Source organism: Simochromis diagramma, unplaced genomic scaffold, assembly GCF_900408965.1.
Source record: "Simochromis diagramma unplaced genomic scaffold, fSimDia1.1 OVJJ01000603.1, whole genome shotgun sequence".
Lineage (NCBI taxonomy): Eukaryota > Metazoa > Chordata > Actinopteri > Cichliformes > Cichlidae > Simochromis > Simochromis diagramma.
Genome location: NW_024387414.1, coordinates 18,310,997 through 18,333,376, shown reverse-complemented (window position 1 = coordinate 18,333,376; position 22,380 = coordinate 18,310,997). Strand labels below are relative to the sequence as shown.

At 42.5% G+C, this 22,380-nt stretch overlaps 1 protein-coding gene across 1 annotated transcript in view; it reads right to left on the bottom strand.

Annotated features, from left to right (window-relative positions):
• Nucleotides 1–22,380, bottom strand: part of zfhx3 (zinc finger homeobox 3) — a 135,818-nt gene that overhangs the window by 72,632 nt on the left and 40,806 nt on the right. The window contains 3 exon segments of the mRNA XM_040011218.1: nucleotides 11,078–11,574; nucleotides 14,069–14,648; nucleotides 14,765–17,278. Coding sequence (XP_039867152.1) covers nucleotides 11,078–11,574; nucleotides 14,069–14,648; nucleotides 14,765–17,263 — 3,576 coding nt within the window. The 5' untranslated portion in view covers nucleotides 17,264–17,278.

The window sequence follows — 22,380 nt, the reverse complement described above, 5'->3', positions numbered from 1 at the left end:
TCTGCCTTGGTAACCCTGGCCTGATGGCTGTTGCTTCTGATCAGAGATGGCAGATGGTGTTTGATTTTCGTATATAAACCTCTGACTTTGTGGAGATGGCTTCATCATGTTTAATGATTTAAAAGTTAAGTTGAATACTGGGAATACTCCAATGCTGGCTCTCTCATTTAAAAAGCCCTAACCTCCCTTCCAGATGTAAAGACTGATCTCTCTTAACAACATGCACCACAAATGGTTAGTATTCTGCTATAAGCCACTCATTCCTTCAATGATAAATTATTTGAACTGAATTCACAACACACATGCTTTTTCCATTTCATATCATGCAGACATTTTAGTCCTTGGTCTCATTTTACAAAATAGATCCTCACAGGCTCCTCACTCACACACATATAATCTAATGTGATGACTCAAAGAAATTCAAAAATCCCCTAAGATCAAAGATAATCCTAAATATCATAAAATCTATTCCCAAATTATTCTGTCCTTTCACCCAACTAGACGGTAATGATGGCACAGACTAGAAATCGAGCCCATGAATAAGGAGAAAAGGTTGCAAATGGAGGAAAATTGAATGATAAGCTCTATTTGATGTGTAAGCGAAGACCGTAAGAAAGTACAAATGGCAGGTTTGGAAATCTCTCTCTTTTCTTTTTTTAGCATAATTTCATGTTCTGATGGGTTTGTCATTATTTAGCTCCTCACTCAACAAGGTTGAACTGCTTAAAGTGTAATTCTATGGTTTAAGTCCATTTAACACAACTCCAGATGCTTTGACATTTTATCTCCCATTAAAAAAAAAGAGAGAGAGAGGTGTGCCCAAAAAAAGCGGTTCTCAAAAATGATCCAAAAGTGAGTCAATTCCCAAAAATTCCCATGTTAAAACTGACCAGAAAGAGCCGCGTACACAGTCTCAATAGCTAATTTTTAACTTCATTTCAATTGTATTGAGGCATTCGGTTTTTAAACCCTTTCATTTGATTAGGGCTGAAAGTTTGGTGTGTGGCCACTTATGATCATAGTTGCCATTCATCTTCTCAGTCTCAGTGTTGGAAATTCCACTATGCTAGTGCTGTCGGTGACACCTGGAGCATTTTAAATTCGATTATCTGACCAATAATATGGCTTGCTGTGTGCTTTATTGTTATTATTATTATTATTATTATTATTATTATTATTCACAAACAATGAAACTCTAGTTAATGATTAGTAACCACAGGTTGCTGGAGAAAAATGTGTCATTCTCAACTGGTTGGCAAGCGGTTGCTGGAGATTGCTCGTAGTCGCTACGTAAAACTGGGTTGCAAAGGGCATATATGGTGCTGCACGAAAAATATCCTTGCAAATGATTTGGTTGATAAGAAATTACTGCACTTGCTCGTACATGGATGCATGGAGGATGCCAACCTACCTGCAAACACTTGCCAAGCAAGTCTGCATCGTCCATGCAAACTACTGATGACAGCAGCAATCTGCTAGCAACCAAAGCAGTCACAAGAGAGTTTTTTTGGTGCAGCACTGTGTGTTGCACCACACAGATTTCACCTAGCTCACCATGCACATTTTCCCCTAGCATCTAGTAGTTGTCATATGTGCACAAACCAGTCTGCAGCTCTGTGAGACTGAGGTCATATAGCATTAATTTGTAGGTTTAGCATTGTCTAATAATGTAGCACTTCACCCTCTTGTACCAATATGTTCACTTCTGGCTGCAACCCCCCCAGCATGGCAGCAGTCAAAATAACACAGAGGCTTCACAAACCAACTGGTGACATCATGTTGGCTCGGTCTTTTATATGGAGTCTATTTGATGGGTCTATGAAGAATAGGGAGGCTTTCTGATATATAGAGTAGGGAGTAAATTTGTTAGAAAAGAGTGTGTGATTATTATGATAATGACAGCAGTGTGTGTATGTGCTTGTGTGCACGTGAATGAGTGAGAGTTAGAGAAAGTGAGAGCGAAAGAGAGAGATTTAGGTCACACTGGGACTTACAACTGCAAAATTAATATGCCCTCACTCCTGAAACATCAACAAATAATAAAATACTTTGCTTTACATAACTTATTAAGATGCTCTCTCCCTTATGCTTTCAGCATGCAAATTAATACACTGATCATTTGAATAATCATTTGCATTCCAGATCTCACAATTTCATGTCCAAACTTTAACGGCTCCCGGAGTTCTCGTTTTAACAGTAGCTACACAGACAGTCCTTATGGTTCAAATTATTTTAACATGACTATTCCAACCTAACAAGCATAAATTAAGTAAATTCCTATCTTGTGACAGAGATAGGCCATCTGAAGGAAGAATCAGAGTTTGAATTATTCAGCAGACCTTAATTTTTACGGGTACTGTTGACTGTGGTGAAATTATTAAAAAAAAAAAGTTGTGGGGCTGGCAGTGAAGGATGATAGTATATTATCTGTGAGTTTAAGAGTTCAGTGGCTATGAGGACTTCCTCTGCTGTCTCAGAGATCTCAGAGGAAAGAATGCTCTGCAAATCCATGTGAAGACTGAAAAGAAAATTTTAAAACACAAACGTGTGAAAGTACTTATGCTGAACAAAAGCCTGCACTTGAATCCCTTGCTTTCATTAGCTTTGCCAAGTAGCAGAAAAGTGTGAGGGTGACCCAGAGGTTTGCCACATAAATGAAGCAGGGTGAGGTGAAGGTGAATAGGCAAGAGAGATGATATGCTGGGGGTGGGGTTTAAAAGGCATGGTAGTTAAACTTTTTTCTGTCTGTCACTCTCTCTCTCTGTCTATTCTGGGCATCAGTGTGTCATGAAGGAATGTGAGGGCCATAAAATATCAGTGCCCTTGAGAAGCTGAAGAGCATTCTTGTCCCCAACTCTTAAAGCTGTCTTTCACTTACAATCACTTTTCCTGACTCACCCTTCGCTCTTATTTCAGAAGTAAGTTTAAAGTAGAACACAGGTGTAGAAGATGGCACCCATGGGAGAGATAACGTTTGGGAAAATTCCTGGGATTAAAAAAAAAAATAATAATACAAACTTTCTTTCTGGCATCTTTCATGTGACGCACTAAGTTGAGTTTCAAAACTATGCCTTTGTCTCCTTTTGTGTCTGCACCCCCACACACCCATAGAGCTACCCCTTACATCACTACCTTATAATTTCCATATAATAATTTAAACAGGGGATTCTATTCTCTGCTGCTTCTTTGGTTTTCATCCCATCATTTTATCCATCTTTTGTATTCAAGAATAAAAGCCATAATGAGAAAACAAGGTGCAAAATGATCTTTTCCAGAACCACTAATAAAAACCGCATTACACCCTGGGCTGCACCGCTTAATTACAAAAGGATGAAATCTTTTCTTCTACATCTGGAGAAAACATTGGCTGCATAAGACTGAGGGATTTACAGCTCCCAGTTCTAACCTTGGACTCCAGCACACAGCAATTAGGCAAAACATGGATGGACAACCAGAGCCATGAACTTCAGGAAGAGATGGCTATTCTCTCTTGACACAAGGGAAAAAAAACCCTGAGGTCCCACAGTTTCAAATAAAAATTGTAGTCCCGGGAAACTGGTGGATGATTTTTTTTTTTAAATGAATCCTCAGTAGTAGCCACAGATGGGTAAATCGGACTTTCCAATGCGCTGAGGACACCACATTACATTTTGTGTTACACAATCCATACAAAATAGGATGCCTTAAGGAAAACATCTATCAGCATTATCCCTATGACCTGTCAGAAATCCAGGTAACATACTGCTGAAGTTCTAAAATCCATCGGTAATCAATGCATCGCAAAATGGAACAACCTTAGGGTCTGATTTGTTAAGACAAATAACAACTGGGAAACAACTTAGGAGCAATTGCTCTACAGGAAGGAAAGCAAGGGTCTCACAAGGCTGTCAAATAACTGTATGTTATGAAGTGCATATAAATCAATATCAAGTATATAAAAAAAATACTTACTTAGTAATAACAAAGCATTTGGTACTCAAACATCCTTTTTTAGTCAAAACGGGAAGGTTACAAGGCAAGGGAAATGTTACAACACTTAGGGGCATGTATCCATCCCTCTGTAGAGTGTTGCTGTCCCATGACTCTGCCCTGCTGGCCAAACCCAAACAGAATACCAGTCCCTGTGTGCTCATCCTGGCACCTAAATCCTCTCCCTCCTCTCATCTCTCTTTACCCCCACTTTAATGTACAGCTGCACTAAACACAGACCTCAAAACTGAGTAGTTTTGTGGCCCAGACCACACGGAGGCCATTAATCTGGTGGCTAAGCCACTGATGTATTGATGGCACACAGTCAGTAAGCTTGCCTGCTTCTGTCTCTCCATCCCCTTAGCTTAGGAGCTACGCTGCAGAGATTCACAGGAGCCCTGGTGTGGCGCCCCAGAGTAGCATTTACCTGTAAACTGACACTGTTGGTCTTTCAGGTGTGGTGGCTATACACCACCTGATCTGTTGACCAACTGGGCCTAAAGAACTTGAAGTCTGAAACTCAACTGAGTCGAGCTAAGAGCCACATAGCAGTTTTGCATACACTCACAATACATCATAAGTATATGAGCAGGAAATTCTGCTTTGTGAATCACACACAGCAACATTTAAGAAAAAGAAATTCTGTTAAACTGCTGTCTAGGCTAGTCATATTTCCAAAATAGGAGAGAATTAACATCAGCACTACTATTAATGTCTTGTGGAAATCAGATGGAAACCATAAATACTTTAAGAATACTGCAGAATACTGATTGTGAGAATAACGTGAAAAGTCTTTACTTCAAGCCGGGGATTTACAGCAATTTACTTATTTTCAGATGACAGTCAGTCCACATGGCAACTCATTTTACTACAGTTTGACTATCAAATTTATAGATTTGAAGACACTGCAGAAGCTGTTGATTACATGGACTGATACAAGGGTCTTTTTGAAGAAGAAATATGACTATCAAATATTTATGTTCAAAGACACTGTAAAAACTGCTGATTATAGAGGCTGATAAGGGGGTCATTTTAAAAACAAAAAGGTATATCATTGCCAGGCACCTTTGAAGTAAGGTTTTGTGGAATTAGTAAAGAAAGACAGAAACAACTCGCTTGAAATATCATCTTTACAGAACTTTAGCAGGTGAGAAGTTTGTCCAAGATGTAAATGCTCGCTCAATAATCTCTCCATCTCCTACGATCAAATTAAGAACTTCATTTTACTGTTTTACTGTCACAATTGCAAAATTTTAAAATAAATTGAAGCCGGGAAGGCTTTATGGGCTTGGGAGCCTGACCTTTTGATTTAGTGAGAGAATCAGTGTGTTGGTAATAATGTTAACAGCTCTGCAGTGAGGTTCGAGAATTTCTAACAGGCAGGAAGAGGACTTAGCTGGGAATCCCCCCTAAAAAATAAAATTTAAATTAAATAAAAGCACATATAAAACTTTATGCAAATCCACATCTCCACAGTTTCACTCTCCATGTTTTGAGTTACTTTTGAAAAAACGATTTCCACTGTAGAATTGAAAAAAAAAAGAAAAAAAGCAAAAGAAAGAAAGAAAAGTGAATGTAACAATATTTTTTTAAACAATTACTTAATTGAAAAAAAAAACCTACAAATTTGGTGGGAGATGCACAGTGGTTTTGTCACTTTAGGCAAGTGCTTTGTGGTGTAAATCTACAGTGAGGCAAAGTGGAGCTTATCTCTGTCTGAAACCAATGAACCTAGTCACAAAAACCTGTGCCTCATATCTGTTTACTTTAACAAACCCATAACCTACACTTTATCCACTTCTCTCTTGCCCAAAAACACACACATAAAAAAAGTCATATAACAACAAATGAAAAAAATAACATAACAGCAGACAATCAAAACACAAAGAGCTTTAGGAACAGGAAATTACCAAAGAACACAGAAAATGTGTCACTCTATCTAAAACAAACCCCGGACTGAGCACCTGGTTTATAATCCACCAGATTTTTAAATCTAGCAACTGAGGGGAAAAAAGCTGAGAGCTGAGAAAAGTCTATCCTCCCCTGTCAAAGGAGCTTTCTCCTTCCTCCCTTTTTGCTTTCATTCACTGTCACTGAGTAAGCCCCAGCAACACCCACAGTAGGGCTTGTGCACATACAATCAACACCACCAGCAGCAACAGCTGTGCCACGGGTCAAAGCCTGACCCTTTCTCTGGCCTTCTCAAGGGGTGGGAGCTAGAAGAGTTGTGAAATTTTTGCACACAGCCAAACACTAACCCCTGCTAGCTCCCCCTTACATGCCTAACAGCCGCTCTCTTAAATCCACCCTGGTTCTCTGTGCTGTAATGCTCCTTCCTTGTTTCACCCACCACTGAGTAAGTGAGATTTGTTTGAAGTAAGATGCAAGAGTTTAAGACCCTGCAGGTGACTACTGAAACAAAGAGTGTAACCAGGGTTCTGGATCATAACAATGTTAACTGGGGAGTAAACAGAGGCAGGGGCCGACACAGAACTTCTCTATGAACTACTGAAAAGATACCTTTCATGTGCCCTATGGCATTTTAGATGACACGGCTGCTCTGTGTGTGCGCCTGCCTGTTCGTCTGTCTGTTTGTGTGTGCATTCACACACTTGTGCATGTGAAAGGAGAGAATGGGCTGTCTCCCAGGATGTGCAGTGAGCGCTTTATTAGAGTGGTAGTACCAGTAAATCAGAGCTCAGCTCTTCCTGGAACTGCTGCAACCTTTCCCACTGAGCACTATTACTGAACAATCATAGGCTAGCCATGATAATTAGCAGTGTATCCTCTAGCACCCCCACCACCACCCTCACTCCTGTCTGTCTCTCCATCCACCACCTACTAGTCCCCCTCATAGAGAAATGCGTCATACGTGAGAGGGTAAAGCGAGGCACCCACTCGCCCAAGTTTTGGACACCTCAGATTACCTTACGTTATATTTTTTGTCTTAATAGCAATGAGAGTAAGAATTTGGGCACATTCGTGAGAAAAGTTTAAGACACTGGGAGAAAGATATAATCACGACAAGCCCAGTCGGCAAGTAAAGCGAGAACTTAACAACAATTCAACAAACCCACCTTACCTACTGTAGGATGCCATAAGTTGCCTTACTCTCCGCTAGAGAGCTCTTGGACCAAGACCAAATCAACCAGACACATCCAAAATACACATCAGCATTATTTGATTGCAAAACTACAACATTTTTCCAGAGTTGGAATCAAATCCATAACCTATTTGTGGTTGTTCTCCAACTGCATTCCAATGCATAGTCCAAGAAGACTCGAGTCAATCCCAGTAGTTCTGATCATTAACAGGGAGCGGTCATCATTGCTTGGATTCCCGCATCTGAGAAGCCAGTGCTTCTGCTGAGTAGCATCATCAGTGAAACACCTTAATGCCTTTTCATGTAACCACTAATCCCTTCATTTACATTACGGCCTCTTTTCCTCTATTATGTTTCATCATGATTATTTGCTCTCTGCAGAGTGTGGACATTTTCTTTCCTCAGTGTTCACTGATTCTTTTGGATTGCACTGAGGGGTAAAATAAGAGCAGTAACTCTACACAAGTTACAGATGTTTTCTGTCCGTTAATGGGCAGAACATATGATCAAAAGCCCTGTTCTTAACGGTAAGGCATGGGACAGTCCCTGCGACCGGCTGTGTAAGGCAGAAAAGAGGGAGTTGAATGTTTTAACACTCCTCTGTGCTCAGTAGGGAAGGAGCAGAACAGAGGAAGGGATTTCAGGACTTGCTTGGTTAAAGATTCCCCATCTGATAGTGACGGCACTTTCCCCCCCGTCTTTCCATGGCCAAGCGGCATCTGGAGTGGATTTTGTGCTAGCAGACACCGAGGAACATGATTACATTCGGCTAACTGCGCTCTAAACTGATTATGCATGTGCCAAGCTAATGGACTACATTTGCAAGAGGAAAAATAACATCCAATCAATCTCAATTACCGCCGATTGCACCGGCCCCCGAGACAAGGAAGGTAGCCAGCTAACCCCCGATGCTCCTCCCCTTTCCCCCAACCCTTGACTGGAAGCTGAGGCCTGTGGCTTGGCCTGGTTAGTCCCCACCCTTTCTGTCTGGCCAAAGCAGTCGGGCCTGGAGCTAGATGAGTCTCTCACCTCCACACTAAAACACAGTGAAGCCCCAAGGCCTGAGTGGAGAGCTGTATGTATATCACATTAGCCAGTGGAGGGTTCTCTAGGAGTGACCATCTTGTGAGCAGATGGGCGATCATCATGCTGTCATCAGAGCGACCAAAATCCCCATGATCCATGGGAAAAAGAGAAGGTATAAGTTAGTTTCAGTGCACAGGGGACTGAAGCAGAACTCACAGACTTCAGAATTGGTATCTCTGAACTGAGAGCACAGCACACAGGGGAAAAGAGCATCACCCCCCACTGTGTGGTGGTCTAGTGGTCAGGATGACTTGCTGGATCGTTCTGTGGTCTTTTGGAACATTCCAATACATGGGGTGGTGGGGGTGATATTTTTAGAAAGCCCTAATATGGGCCGCATACCACAGACTCTCAAATTATCCCATCCAGCTTAGCCCTCAGTTTAAACCTTCCTTTTTAATTCCAGTAATTACAGGCTCCAATTTATATGGAGCTGTGCACACAAAGGGCCTGTTTAATGCAAACCAGTTTGATTTGGGTGAAGTGTCCCAAGCATCTCCCACATCTTACGGCCTGTTTATGCTGACTTGATGATTTATTTTCTCCCCAAAAAGGTTAAAAATGGTGCTATTTGCATCAGATTTCTTTGGGGAAGCATAAATGAATGGTGATTTTTTCTTTTTTTGCGCATGCATAATATACCAAGTTGGTTTTACAGGCTTTTAGGGCAATGTGGTTTTCTGTCTGTCAGTATCTCTACCAGGACAGTAAATTCAAAATGGTAAGAAAACTGACATTGTCAAGTGGGGAGCCACTACAGTGAAAAAACCTTAAAACCATGTGCTTGTCTGTTAAACATTGATGAGTTGTAAAACACTGTATTAATTCTTGTTGACTCATGAACATTTAGGTTTTGGAGTAAGGTCTGGGATGAGAAGAGCTTAAAAAGACCACTATGTTCTCTTGAGAGAGCAGGTAATTTCTGGACAAATGCACATACTCCCAGTCAGAAGATCAATTGGTTTTAAGAAATATGGAGCCATCTTAAGAGGCTTAAGTCATAAAAAATGATCATGCCTGGATGTGTTGTACATATTTAATCCCCCACAGCCCAAAGAGCAGTGTGACATGTCTCTTCTCTCCTAAAACTTGCACAGACAAAGAAATAGGGGAGATTTTTTTGGGGTTTGCACTACAGTTGAAGCACAAAGATGTAGAAGAAGTTATACTCTATGCGGCAAAGCAAAACATGGATCTTTCTCAAAAAAGTGTAAGCATGAGGGAAAGTAAGCCAGAGCTGGTCCATTTTCTTCTAATGGGAGACTGTTATTGGAATTTGGCCCAGTAAATCCAGAAGCTAAGGTTAAGAGAGGAGGACCAAAGACTGGGAAACACATGCACTGACCTGACAAATTCACAGACTATGTGTTTACACTAAAATGTTAATATCAGAGTGTTTGTGTATGATAGCATTAAGAGTTCCCTAAAGTAGCCAGCTCTGGCTATGAGCACAGCAGCACTGCCTTCCTGCAGTTTAAACCTTGAGTTTGCAAGGGGCAGCCAATCAGAAGAAAGGTGGCTTAAAATAAGGAGGGTCTTTAAGGTAGAGGAGGCTGCACCCAAACCCCTTAAGATAAATAAGGATTATACTGAAGGGAATTAAAATAATTCTTAATATAGTGCAAGAATATAAATATGAAACTAAAAATGACGCTATAATGCTATAACGCTAATCTAAAAATGTCCCTGTGATCTCTCTTGTCATGGAGCAAACCACAGAATGACAAGCTAAACACCTCCTGACCTCTTTAAAGTAGCAACAGAAGCCCCGCTTCACACCTTCCCCTTTAAGAAAAAATGAAAATTGATTTATTTTTTTTTAATTTTGCTGTTACTTCAATACAAAGAAGCTGTGAGGAGGAAACACGGCTGTCATTTCAGCCGGCCTGACAAACATTCATAATGCTGAATGATTTTCAAATGGACAAGATTTTTGAAGAGGTTCAAAATGACCACTTCACCTTAGTTTTTAATGCGGTTAAAACACCATGCTTGAAGTAGCACATTTTTCACATACCTTTTAATACCTCCATTGCACTGTCAACTGAGTTCTTTAAATACTCAAACAAGGATGCTGAAGCTAGATTACAAATAAGGATGACATCTATTAGGCAGCATTCAGTGCTTTGTGTTGGATCCTGTTGTGTGTGTAGTGTATGCTTATAGCAAGTATGTTTGGTCAGTGTTGGTATGTGTTTTGTTATCTGTGCGTGTGTGCGCAACTATGCCAGTTTGGGTTAAGCACAGAGTGGCCGAAGCCGCAGACACACAGGATAGGTACCTAAGTGGAATCAGGCCTGTTAGATTTATGGCCATTTGTTCGGAGAGTGTTCATCCACTGGCTATTATGGAATGATTAGAGGAGAAGGTGAAGCTCCAAGTCCAGCAAAAATCAATACGGCTGTCGAGAACAATTCAGCCTTTCCCGCTCCGAGGAGTATTAGCACCAAACCTCTGTCTCCTAACACTTCTTCATTCGTCTCCAAGTGATTCAGGCCCAAGCTTCCAAAACAGCTACGCCTGTTCTGTCCTGCATGTTCTTCTCATTGCAGCAGTGGGGCCCTGCTTCTATATGACAACTGGGAAGGCAACAGCTACACGACAAAGCTTTCATTCATGCCTCTGGAGCGCACCGAGTAACGGTGCAAAGCTAAAACATGTACTGTGTGTTGCAGAGAAGCATTGCTTTAACGGGGATTCGTTTTTAAGATTTGTTTTGCATTTTTAGCAAAACAAAGTTCTGAAGTTCAAAGACTAAAAATTATGTCAAATGTGACACTGAGTCTGTATTAAAACACTTCAAATGATGCGTTAATGACAGAATTGTAAATCGGCAGCTGTGTTGCATGAACAGGACAAGGCTGAATAATGGGTTTGATAAAAAAATAAAAATAAAAAACAAACTTGTGGATCACTGACCTTGTACAGTTTAAGGCTAGCCTCATGGCGGGAATTGACAGTGTGCATCCTCAGCTTCTCCAGGCTATTAGTGTAGTAGTCACAGGCATTGCACTTTAGGTGCACCGGATTGCCTATGGCCACACATTTCAGGCGCCATTCGTTGCCTTTGCCCCCTTCTTTGATGTGGGCCACAAGCTGGTACTTTTGCACATGCTTGTCTGTTTTGCAGTGCAGCTGGAAGTTGGCCTTGAGCTGAGTAGTGTAGTGGCACAACTTGCACTGATGCGAGTCTCCAACAACGGCACGCCACTCCTCCTCCGGCAGGCTCCGTTCAGCTCCCATATGCATGCCAAGCACATCCAGGTTATCAGTGGTGAAGCGGTTACACACAGCGCACTGAAAGAGCTTGAGAGAGGGATCTATAGTCTGTGATAAACTTTCTCCCAGGGTCATCAGTTCTTCGGACACCAACTGCCCACCACCTAGCCGCACATCCATAGGGATTTCCCCACCTACTAGAACAAAGCAAACACACGAAGAGAAAACAAAACAAAGAGAAGAGAACAGTATCATCAGCTGAGACCTATTCAAAGCATACAGTCTAGATGGCTATTTCAAGTAAACACAAGCTTAAAAGAATGTGTCTGGTAGGTATGATATTATGTGAAGGATAATGCTTATTTTTGTTTGTCTCTAGCCAACAAATAGCTCTGAGCTAGGAAACAAGAGCGCCTGAACATTTCTACAAAAGTTTTCCAATGCAGAAAATGAACATGCACATTTTCACTGTTTGGGCTGATGCTCTTTCATCTCCTGCCTGTAAATCAACTCTAAAGGTCAACAGAAAAAAGCAACGTGTTTTCTAATTACAGTAAAGACTTTCCAAGCTCAAAATACCGTGAATCAACCCCACTCCCCTTGTTCACACAATGATGCTTTTTATTCTTTTTAATTTACACTACTTTCCTTGGATTCTTTTCCACCTTTCTCTTCAGATTACCTCTAACACCTAACAGATTAAGTCTGCTTGGTACTGAGTCGAACCATAGAGCAGAGGGGGAAAAAACACAAAAAACTGCAAGCACATATCTTATGACACCGACCACATAATTGATGTCTGTAGAGTCTGGGAAAAAAATGAATGCTAAAAAAACGAGGTAAGAGCCGGTGTTTTTGCCTTTGCTTGCTGATCTTTAATCTTTCACTGGCCAGACTGAGCATGCAGGCTTGACCCTGCCTGGCTTTACACTAAATTAATTCCAGCAGCTTCTTTTTATTTATTGCTGCAGTATGCAGCCTGTTCTTGGACTTTTCTCCATTACCTGAGTTTTTATAGCCAGGAGAGGGAGACCTTTGAGAAGCCCTGTGAAATCACTCACAGACCCAGCTCCCCAGTCATGGCTCTTTATGCTCAATCATACAAAACCACAGATGCACACATATGTCATTATACTGTACCTACCTGCTTTTTTTCCCCCTTGCACTTCCCTTTTCTCTCATTGTCTGTTACTATCAAGATTTCATTATTTACCATAGACCTCTTGTCCACAACTAAATTTTGATTGCATGTCATCAGACCAAGCTTTTGTTTAATATAGGCTGCTTTATATTCAAACTATTTTAATGTGAACCTCTGTATATTAGGCCATCCTTTTTTTGTGCTAGGGGATTCTTGAAAAGAAAAAAAGGTAAAAGACTGAATCTTTCCATTTGATCAGACTGTTTTCAAGACAAATATTTTAGGTATATAACCATCTGACTTGACAATTGTATTGCTCCACGGTGTGCTGTAACCATATTTCAGGACAGAGAAGTAAAAGTTGCACCTCTCTTTAACTCCTGTTCTTGATCTCGTATTGTCTTTATCAGGGCTGTAGTCCTGAGTTTTGGGAGCGAGGATAAGAAAGAAGCTGATATAACCTGAGGTCAGCACTTGCCATAAATTGAACCTCTTTAGAAATACACCCTACAGTAAAAAAAAAGAAAAAGAAATCCAGAATGAGAGCATAAAAAGTGCACCTCTGTGTCTGTTTGTTTAGGGATCTCGTACTGAGCCTTATGTATTATATGGTGGTACCGTTAATATCAGAGTGTTTGTGTATGATAGCGTTAAGAGTTCCTTAAAGTGTGACCATGGATAACACTACTGCAGTTTATGGGCCCAGACTGTGTAATTATTGCCTCTCTTGCAATATGCTTATTACTACTCACCTCACAGGAAAATGAACCAGATGGCAGAAGAGGGAAAAAAAATTAGTCACAGCAATAAATTCTTGTTTGTGTCTTCAAACTGGTGACAGTTGAAACAAGTCTGTACAAACTGTGTGGTTGTAACTGGTCCTACAAACACTTTGCTATGCTGCTGAATTACCCTTGCTGAGGCCTCTAACCTCCCTTCTTTGACCAAGATTAAATTTATAGCTGAAATTACTGACTTGGAAGAAACGGAGAACTCCAGTGGTGAAGTTCAGCAGCAGTTTGAAAGTAAAAAGCTAAGGCTGGTTGACTGTGTGGAAAGGAGGGGGAAAAGCATAGATTATACATGTTTGGCCTTCTAAATCACCTTGTATGGATATCACACAGTGAGCTTCAAAATTCTGCTAAATCATATCAACACACTGTCATTTGAGTGCCCTGTAAAAGATTGCACGAGTAGGGAAATAAATAATCTTTTGCTTTCTGTATGCTGCCTGGCACATTTATTATGAGAAAAAAAATGTTATGCTGGCCTTGTGCACTAGAACATTCTACCATTGCTGGTAAACACATATCTTATGGCATGAGAACAAAGCAGCTGCCTAAGTACAAATCCGTGATATGCCGGAGTACAGCATATTGTATTGCAGCTTATCGCTTTGGTTTGTTTTTCATTTGATAAAATTTTGCATTATTGTCTTGTGTTCGTGTAAATGAATAAATTAGGAATCAAGATATAGTTCAGCTAAAAGGTCTAGTCATTGTTTTTTCTTTTTTGTGGGGAAATGCTTTTGAGAACCAAATGGGACATACCAAGTGCAGGAGCCAAGGCAGCCATGTTCGGATCTAGGTGAAAGCTCCCCATCAGGAACTGGGCCTCAGCTCCAGCTGGGTCTATCTTGAGGCTTGGTGGAAGGCTCATGTTCTGCGTCAGGTAATACTGGTAGAGCTCAGCCTCAGAGGGCGAAGGCATAGCACCCAAGCCAAGTCGCCCGTGCTGCATCTGAGTCACATTCTGCTGGAGCAGCATCATGTTGTGCATGTGCTTTTCACTAGTCATGTGAATACGAAGGTTCCGCGCCACATTGGTCTCGTAGTCACACACCTCACACCTCCAAGAAGGTTTGCTCTTCGGCTTGGTTGGGGAGGGGACCCCACAAGGTCCGGACATGTGAGTGGAGGATTGTGAAGGATGGTGGTGGGGAGGGTGATGGCTACTGGCCTGGGTGACTGACGGGACAGCCACCACTCCTCCTGGTGTATGTCCAAACACCTGGTCCTGTGCAGACCCAATGGAGCCTCCATTCTGCAGTGTCTGCATATTGTTCAGGTGCTTGTCTGACTGCATGTGGATGCTTAAGTTCCCCTTTGTGGTGGTGGAGTAGTTACACACCTACGAAATACAAGATCAGTTTTTCTTAAACTGTGATAAAATGATACAGACACAAATTTAATATCCTTAGCTGCTATATAACATGCACCTAAATCAACAAAAAGTTATCTACATACCTCACACCGGAAGGGCTTGTATCCACAGGTATAGCTTTCTCCACGAGCCAGACGAGGGTGGCTCTGACCACTGCTGCAGTATACGCAAGAGCCTCCAGAGTCTGGGTGCTTCTCTTTCATGTGGGCCTCCAGAGTCTGCTGGTACTTGTAATGCCAGTTGCATTTGGGACACTTGAGTGTCTTGCATGAATTGCGTGAATGCATCATGGTCATGTGACCACCCAAAGAACGTGAGGAACCCAGAACAGTGTCACATTTAGGGCATTCGACCCCACTAACTCCACTGCCACTGGGCCCATGGTTCTGTGAACACTCACCCATTCCTGTTATGTCACAGGAACCCCCTGGGAGGGGGTGCGAGTGGCCATGAGATGAAGGGTGGAGGTGATGATGATGGTGGTGCACGTGGTGATGATGCAGAAGGGCTCCATTTTCCTCCTCTCCCTCTGCAGGGCAATCATTTGGTTCTGGAGCTGTGGCACTATCTCGATTGGCACTTTCATCAGGAGCAGCATTGGTGGACAGAGGCGAGGAGGAAGTGCCAGAAGTTTCATCCTCGCTCCTTCTGACGGCAGCTGTCACCAGTGCCATGGGAACAGTAGGTCCCTGGCAGTTAAAGCTCAGAGGGAGCTCTGAGGTCCTCCCTCCACCATCTGCAATTGAACCCTCTTCCTTGACAGAGGAGGAAATGGAAGCAAGGGCTTTGCTGTTAAGTGTGGAACTGACTGCAGAGGTGCAGGGAGAAGGCTGGAGAGTGCTACTAGGCATTAATAAAGGAGATTTGGAAATGCTTTGGTTTGAGACAGCTGGTTCCCCCGCTTCACCCCCACCGCTGCTACTGTTACCACCACAGGCCATTGCAGTGCTTTCTGCCTCATCTTCCTCTGCCCCTAATAACAGTTCCTCGTCCTCCTCAGAGCCCCCGGTCTGGCTGGATAAGTGTGCCTTGCTTTCATGTCCCTTAGTGTTCCCATCTTCTCCCTTGCAAGCCAACTCTTTCCCAGCAGGCTCCTCTGTTCTCCCTCCCTGTTTGGGCAGGGCACTGGAGTCTTTGGCAGAGCCTGGGGATGAGGTAAGAGTGGGCGCTTTGGGAATGCTCAGCCCTCCAAGAGAAAGCACTGAGCCTAATGGGGTTTGTTGCTGCTGCTGTTGCTGGAGGCCAGAGTCAGAGTCTTTGTTCAGGAGGGTCTCACTGCCCCCACTGCTGCTTCCAGGCTCTAGATGGACACCACTAAATGTGCCATAGAAGCTCTGTCCAGAGTTAAGAGGGAGCAGCGTAGATGGCAGAGGAGTGCTCTTATTTTTTGGTTCCAGGAAACTTATGAGGGGCTCTTTGTCCTTCCCAATGCCCTGGATAATGGCAGATGCATGCTTATCTCCTAACAGCCGCCGCTCATCTTCACACAGTGTCATGCGGTGATCGTGGACAGCATGAGTGGCAAAGGAACGGGCATAGCCGAAGGACAGCTTGCAGAGAAAACACATGAGAATGGGCTTACCCTTGCCATATAGGGCTAGCCCATCAAATTTGGAGAAATCCACATTGTTGGGAACATCTTTGGATACACAGGACTTCTTGGCAGACCCATCGCTGTTCAGGTAATCCTTGTTGCTTTTGTGCCGCACATCGAAGACACGGAAACTGTGCAGGACAGGGCTAAGGCCTGCCATTGTTGAGGTATTGGGGAAACCTTGGTCTGAATTACCAAACCACTTTCCAAAGGACGAGGCTATGTGGAACGTGTTGATGATCTGTGGGTAAACTGAGGACGAAGTCCCAGCAGGTTCCCCTGGTTTCCCCCCACTCGAGAGAGAGTTTGTAGGAAGCAGGCCGGGTACCATGCCTCCACTACTTTGGATCAACTGACTGAGGCTCTCCACAATGTAGGCTGAGCCATCTGGTTGGTAGACTATCTCTCCAGCCAGGTTCTCCACATCACTACTCTCCTCTTCCTCTTCCTCCTCCCCTTCCTCACTCCCACTCTCAGGTGGTCCCTGCTGTTGTGTGGGCTGATGTCGCAGAAGAGTGGGCATACCTCCTCCCCCTGAAGCTATTGGCATCCCAGGAAAAGGTTGAAGACTAGGGAAACAGTTGTCAATCTCCATTTCATCTAAGTCCTCAGATTCTTCCTCTTCTCCACAGCTCACTCCCTCTTGGTCTTCTTCGTCAAGACCCTCTCCTCTGGGATGCAGCTGGCCTGTGGCAGAGCTATCACGGTGGGTCTGGGGTGATGTCTGTTTTGGCTGCTGCTGCTGCTGAGACTGTAGTTCTCTTACCCTGTCATGAGGTGCAATAGAGTTTTGGGACTGAGAGGGGTAGGGACCAGAGAGAGACAGCGGGTCCAGGGAAGGTGCCTGGTTGGTGCAGGTGACCTGTGAGCTATTGTGATCGTTCCAGGGCTGAGGTGGTTGCTGCTGCTGGGAGGAGCCGAGCCCATCGTCTGTCCCAGAAACCACGGGAGACTCACAGCTGTCCATGCTGATGCCTACATGAGGCATTCATCGCATCCAGGCCTGCAGAGACACAAAATGATTGCGATAAGAGGTTAAAGTTGTATTTGGGACAGTAAGCACACAAACAGCACATAATTTATTTTCTATGTAAATTAGGGAAAGATCAGACTTATAAATATGAAAGGAAGACAATGGGAAAAAAAGGTTTGAAAGAAAAAAACAAGCGAATGTATGGCGATGTATCGTAAGAGACAAAAGTCTGAGATATAATTGGAAAAATGACACCATGCTCATTACGCTAGATTAGGCACTTAAACACAATACCTGAGACAAGCACTAATAAGACTTCCACGATTCATCTTCCTGCCATATCACAAAGGTACCATCTTTTATCTTCACCTTCCAAACAACACCCCTAATCTTATATTCTGCAAATCCTACATCCGTTTTTAATTAACTTGCAGTCAGAAAAAAGGCATCAACAGTCTAACTTAATGGATCAAATAGATTCCTTGTGAGATAATTAGACATTGAGAAGCCACCCATCAGCACGTCGTACATTTACATAACTAGAAGAAAAAAAAAGGGAAAACTGTATCTAAAAAAAGAAAGAAATTCTTAAAAGTAATACTGTTACCACTCCACCTCCAGTGGTGTACATAGAAGAAGAATGTAATTCATGTGCATTATTGAGATAGATTTGTCTGGACGCTAACATGAGCAATAAAAGTCAGTATTTTCTATGAACCCAAAACACATAAGCTGGTTTGGGACTTCACTGCAGCTGTGTTTAGATCTTGCATCCAATAACCTCCACGCTTAGCCTGGTTTCAAACACTCCAGCCATCCTCTGCCTCTGAAATAATAAATGGGAGCTGAGCTTTCGGGAGCTGGCCATGCCCCGAGCATCTGAGAGACTCAACGCAGGCTGCAATTTAGAGCGCAGAAGAGATAAAATGATAGCGCAAGATACTGCTGAGCTAATAATTTTATTAAAGGGATGCAGCCAACATTGATTAAAGGGGGCAATCGCGCTGAAACCAATAACTCTGGGCTGCCCTTTAACCCAACAGTACTGAATATTACATGAGCAAAGTTTCCCGGCACCGAGCTCACTGCCATGTCCTGGTTGATTAGCACATTCACCGCTTGCACTTGATTTATTTACTTATTTACTTAGGGATGCAAATTTCAGCTGCGATCAGAATGGAGTCTACCCCACACCCTAACATGTAAAGCACTGAAGGAGAGGAAAGATTGATAATGTCTGTCTGCCTCTTCATGAATGTCTGATGAGGCTTGCTTCCCGTGCAACATACCTGAGACCTCCCCAGCCTATGTGCACTCAAACTGCAAAAAACAAAACAAAAAAGTCATGATAAAGGACCCTCATTTTGTATTTGGTCTGCTAAATGAAGAGTCAATCGTGAGCAGTAAGTAAAATTAAATAGAGAACCATAAATACACACAAATTTCTGCTAGCATGGTCTGTCTGATTATTTTGTTTACATTCAACAAAAGCTAACCTCAGTGACCCTTAAGTTACTTTGCATATAAAATGAAAGATACTAGACTGGCTGGCTTATTAACATGATTGCTTTATACAGCCAGACATGATTTAGCGATGGCTGCCATATTGAGTGAGGGGATACTAGCCTTACTGGTCTGTATTTATTATCTGCTCCATTAATAAGAGGCTATGAGCTCAACAGCCATTTCACACAAATGGACTGAGGGCAGTGAGAGTAATGCAAGAAAAAACGCGCCACATGTCAAACAGACAGTGATTCCTCAGACTAAAAGCAAGTGGATAAACTGTATGAAATGAAATGGGGGGTGGGGGAGAAAAAGTGACTCGTCTAAATGGACTGTCTCATAGGAAAACATCTCCATGTGTCCTGTCAGAACATGGAGTTTTTCACACTTTGTTCCTGTAATCTATTAGGCCCCTCCTTCAGATTCCACTGCCTGTCTCAACCAGGCCTGGGAACACTAGGACCACATGTACAACTAGTTTTTAAGAGCCCGGCTCAAATCCCCCCCACCTGGCTCTACCCTTCATGTGTTTCATGTTTTGTGGAGGTCCCTCTAAATGGTCTTCCATGCTTCATTTGGTAAACTAGATGACCAGTAAACCTCGATCCCCCAAAGAAGGGAGAAACCCTAGCCAAGCAACAGTGTGTAAAACAGAGGGTTAGACTTGAGGGAGAAGAGACTGGGATAAGGCCAACAATGACCTCTAAAGTTCTCTAGTCTCCTCTTTTCCTCGGGTTTAAAAAAGGTGAGTACAGTACCCATCAATTCACATTACCGCTCAAGATTCCTCAAGCAATTAGCAACAGACAGGATAAAACAATGACTCTTGATCAGTGCTGGAGCGCCGAGATAGTTTGGTGTGTCCAGTGCTTACAGAAAACAGAATTGCCCTTTAAAATCAAGATGGTGTAATTCAATAACCTGCAGTGGTTACTGATGAGCAATGGGATTGTCTGGAGTCGGAAAGTCGCAGATGGGCCAACTGATATAATGCTGTTTGTCTCTAGGAGGTCTGCTTGGCTCAGCGACACCTGTTTAAAGTAGGAAAAGCTTTAATCTCTAGGAGGCACTAAAGGAGTCCAGGAGACAAAGAGACGCGGTCAAAGTAGAGGGGAAGTGGAGGAGGCTGGTGTCTTTGTGTGCTGATTGTGTTAATAACCACAAATAAAAATGATGGAGTAGACCACTAGAGATGACTAGTACTGTTATTATTTACAAGTTACCTTTATGTACTGTTATACATTGCAATATTTAGAAACAAAAAAAAATTGCCTTTTGAATACTGGCATTACAAAAAGTGATTCTGTCATGGCGTCTGCCCCTGTTTTGCCTTTTAATTCTGAATATGGGTCCACTGAGTTGACAATAAGCAGGCTGTGCGCAGCCAAAACAAGCCTTAGTTGACAATAAGAGATAATCACAGGGAAGAAAAGGCTGGATTCCTGAGCTGATCTCAGGGAAAGCATGATGATGCACAGATCCTAACTGCAGCATTCACCCCCTACTGCCACCTGCCATCAAAGACTTTATGCCAGAGTCTCCTCACTCTTCTATTTTCTCTGTGGCAAAAAAAAAAAAAAAGGTTATGCTCGACCCCCTCCCAACCACAAAGCAGATAAGACTGAACCTTGTGAAAAGGCCTTGGTTTTAATGAACAATGTCAGAGAGTGGGTCTGGATGTCATTTTGTAGGGATGCAAAATGAGATAAGTTTTAAGATATGGGTCCTTTCATTAGGTGGGATTTACTGGCCAACTGAGGCAGGAATTAAAGGCTAAAGAAGCATCTGATTATAAGCATGCCTGATCACCTGCCCAAAGGCCTGGTCTTGCCTTTAGAAGACCCTGGTCTCTAGGGTTTCCTGGGGGAATTAGCTCAGACTCTGTCCAAACTGTAAATACTGCTACTTAGGGGTGCCCTTACTCTTACTGCACATATGCATACTCACGAGTTGTGAAGGCACACAAGTTTGTTAACCTGCCAAGAAAGACCCCACACAATACACCAGTTGTGATTTTCAAACATGCATCAGTGATGTTCCTTGTCTGTGTCTTGTCTCTGCGCCATCACAGAGCCTGGCTAGCCACCGCAGGGTAAGGGGCGGTTATTGGAAAATCAATGGCATGAACGCTAAGCAAGTTACAGGAAGATGTGGGAAGGAAAGGTTCTTATTGATAAAGCAAGGGAAGGCTTTTGATGTTGCACTAGGGACATGCTCATTGATGGGGAAACCATTGTAGTCCTCAGGCAGAGCGGCGCATGGGTTTATCTTGTAAGCTTGTTTCAATTAATCACCAATAAAGGCATGCATGCATTGCACTTTTTAACATATGTCTACTTTAATGCCTGGCATGGCTTAGAAAAGTCTGTTTTTAAGGCCCTTATATTTTAGTGACTGAACTGATATTTTTAAAACTTCACAAGTGTTTTTTCTTTTTCCTCTTCCCCCTTTTTCCTATTTTGTTTTGTTTTTTTAACTGCAGGTTTGCTTCCATATAAAGACCTTATACTCCACTAAGGCAAGATGTGAGTTTATGACTGATATGGTGTCACAGGAAGCTTAACTGCATGGTACCAAGAATAAATAAATACATGGCATTATCAGTAGAGCAGCATTGTGGTGCAGTGGTTAACACTGTCATAGCAAGAAGATCCAATCATCATTAAATATAAACAAATACATAAATATACCTCTTATACTTTAGTCATTCTTTATTAAAAAAAAATCCAAGATTACTTTCATACTGTCACTGTGAACATCAACAGTCAATACTCGTTGTTAACTCTGTGGAGGTGAAGTCTTGGTTTCCTTGATCCCCATCACTTTAACTCAATTAGCAACAATTAACAATGAAACACAGTAATTTATTATGTGCTGTAAATATTCAGTCTACTCCTGTGCTAATGCAGACATAAAGGTGCTCCAGTACTGCTCCAACTGCAGGAGGCAAAAAGTCACCTCAGGTCGATGGCACTCGGCCTGTAAACAGGGCTTCCCGTAAAATCAATGATCTTCAGTAGGAGCTATCAGTCTGTCTAACAGAAATAGCCATGGCTGTGCTGAGTCTAAGGCAGGGAAGAACAGTGCTGTGTGTTTACATCAGTGTGTGAGAGTAAGGGAGGCTGATCACTGGCCTGTCTGGGAGGTATTTCTCAAAGGCAGCAGAACTGAGGCATGTAGATCTGTCACGCATGCAGCTAGACAAGGCTTACAACTCACAGATTTTATTACTGTGGTTCTTTTTGTGTACTTTATGCGTTAATCTAATGCTGGAACAAACGTATAAGTTACAGCCAAAATAATCCTTGCTGATTACAATATGAGCAAACTCAAATACCCAGGAGGTGATATGCTGATTGTTTTAGTTTCACAGTACTCAATTTTAGTAATCATTTTGCACTAGCAAAACTGGCCAGTGAAGGCAAAATTGATTTGTTTGTAGTATCAATTGCCTCCTTTGTTAATAGACCTGAAATAGAACCTTGAAAATGATTTTACCCTTTATGCAACACCATCAAATCGTGCTAATCCATTCCATGTTGCAGAGCGGAAGAAAAGTTATTTAAGACAAATCAGCGGTGAAATCACAGCACAGAACGGTATGTTGATCATACACAGGGCAGTCT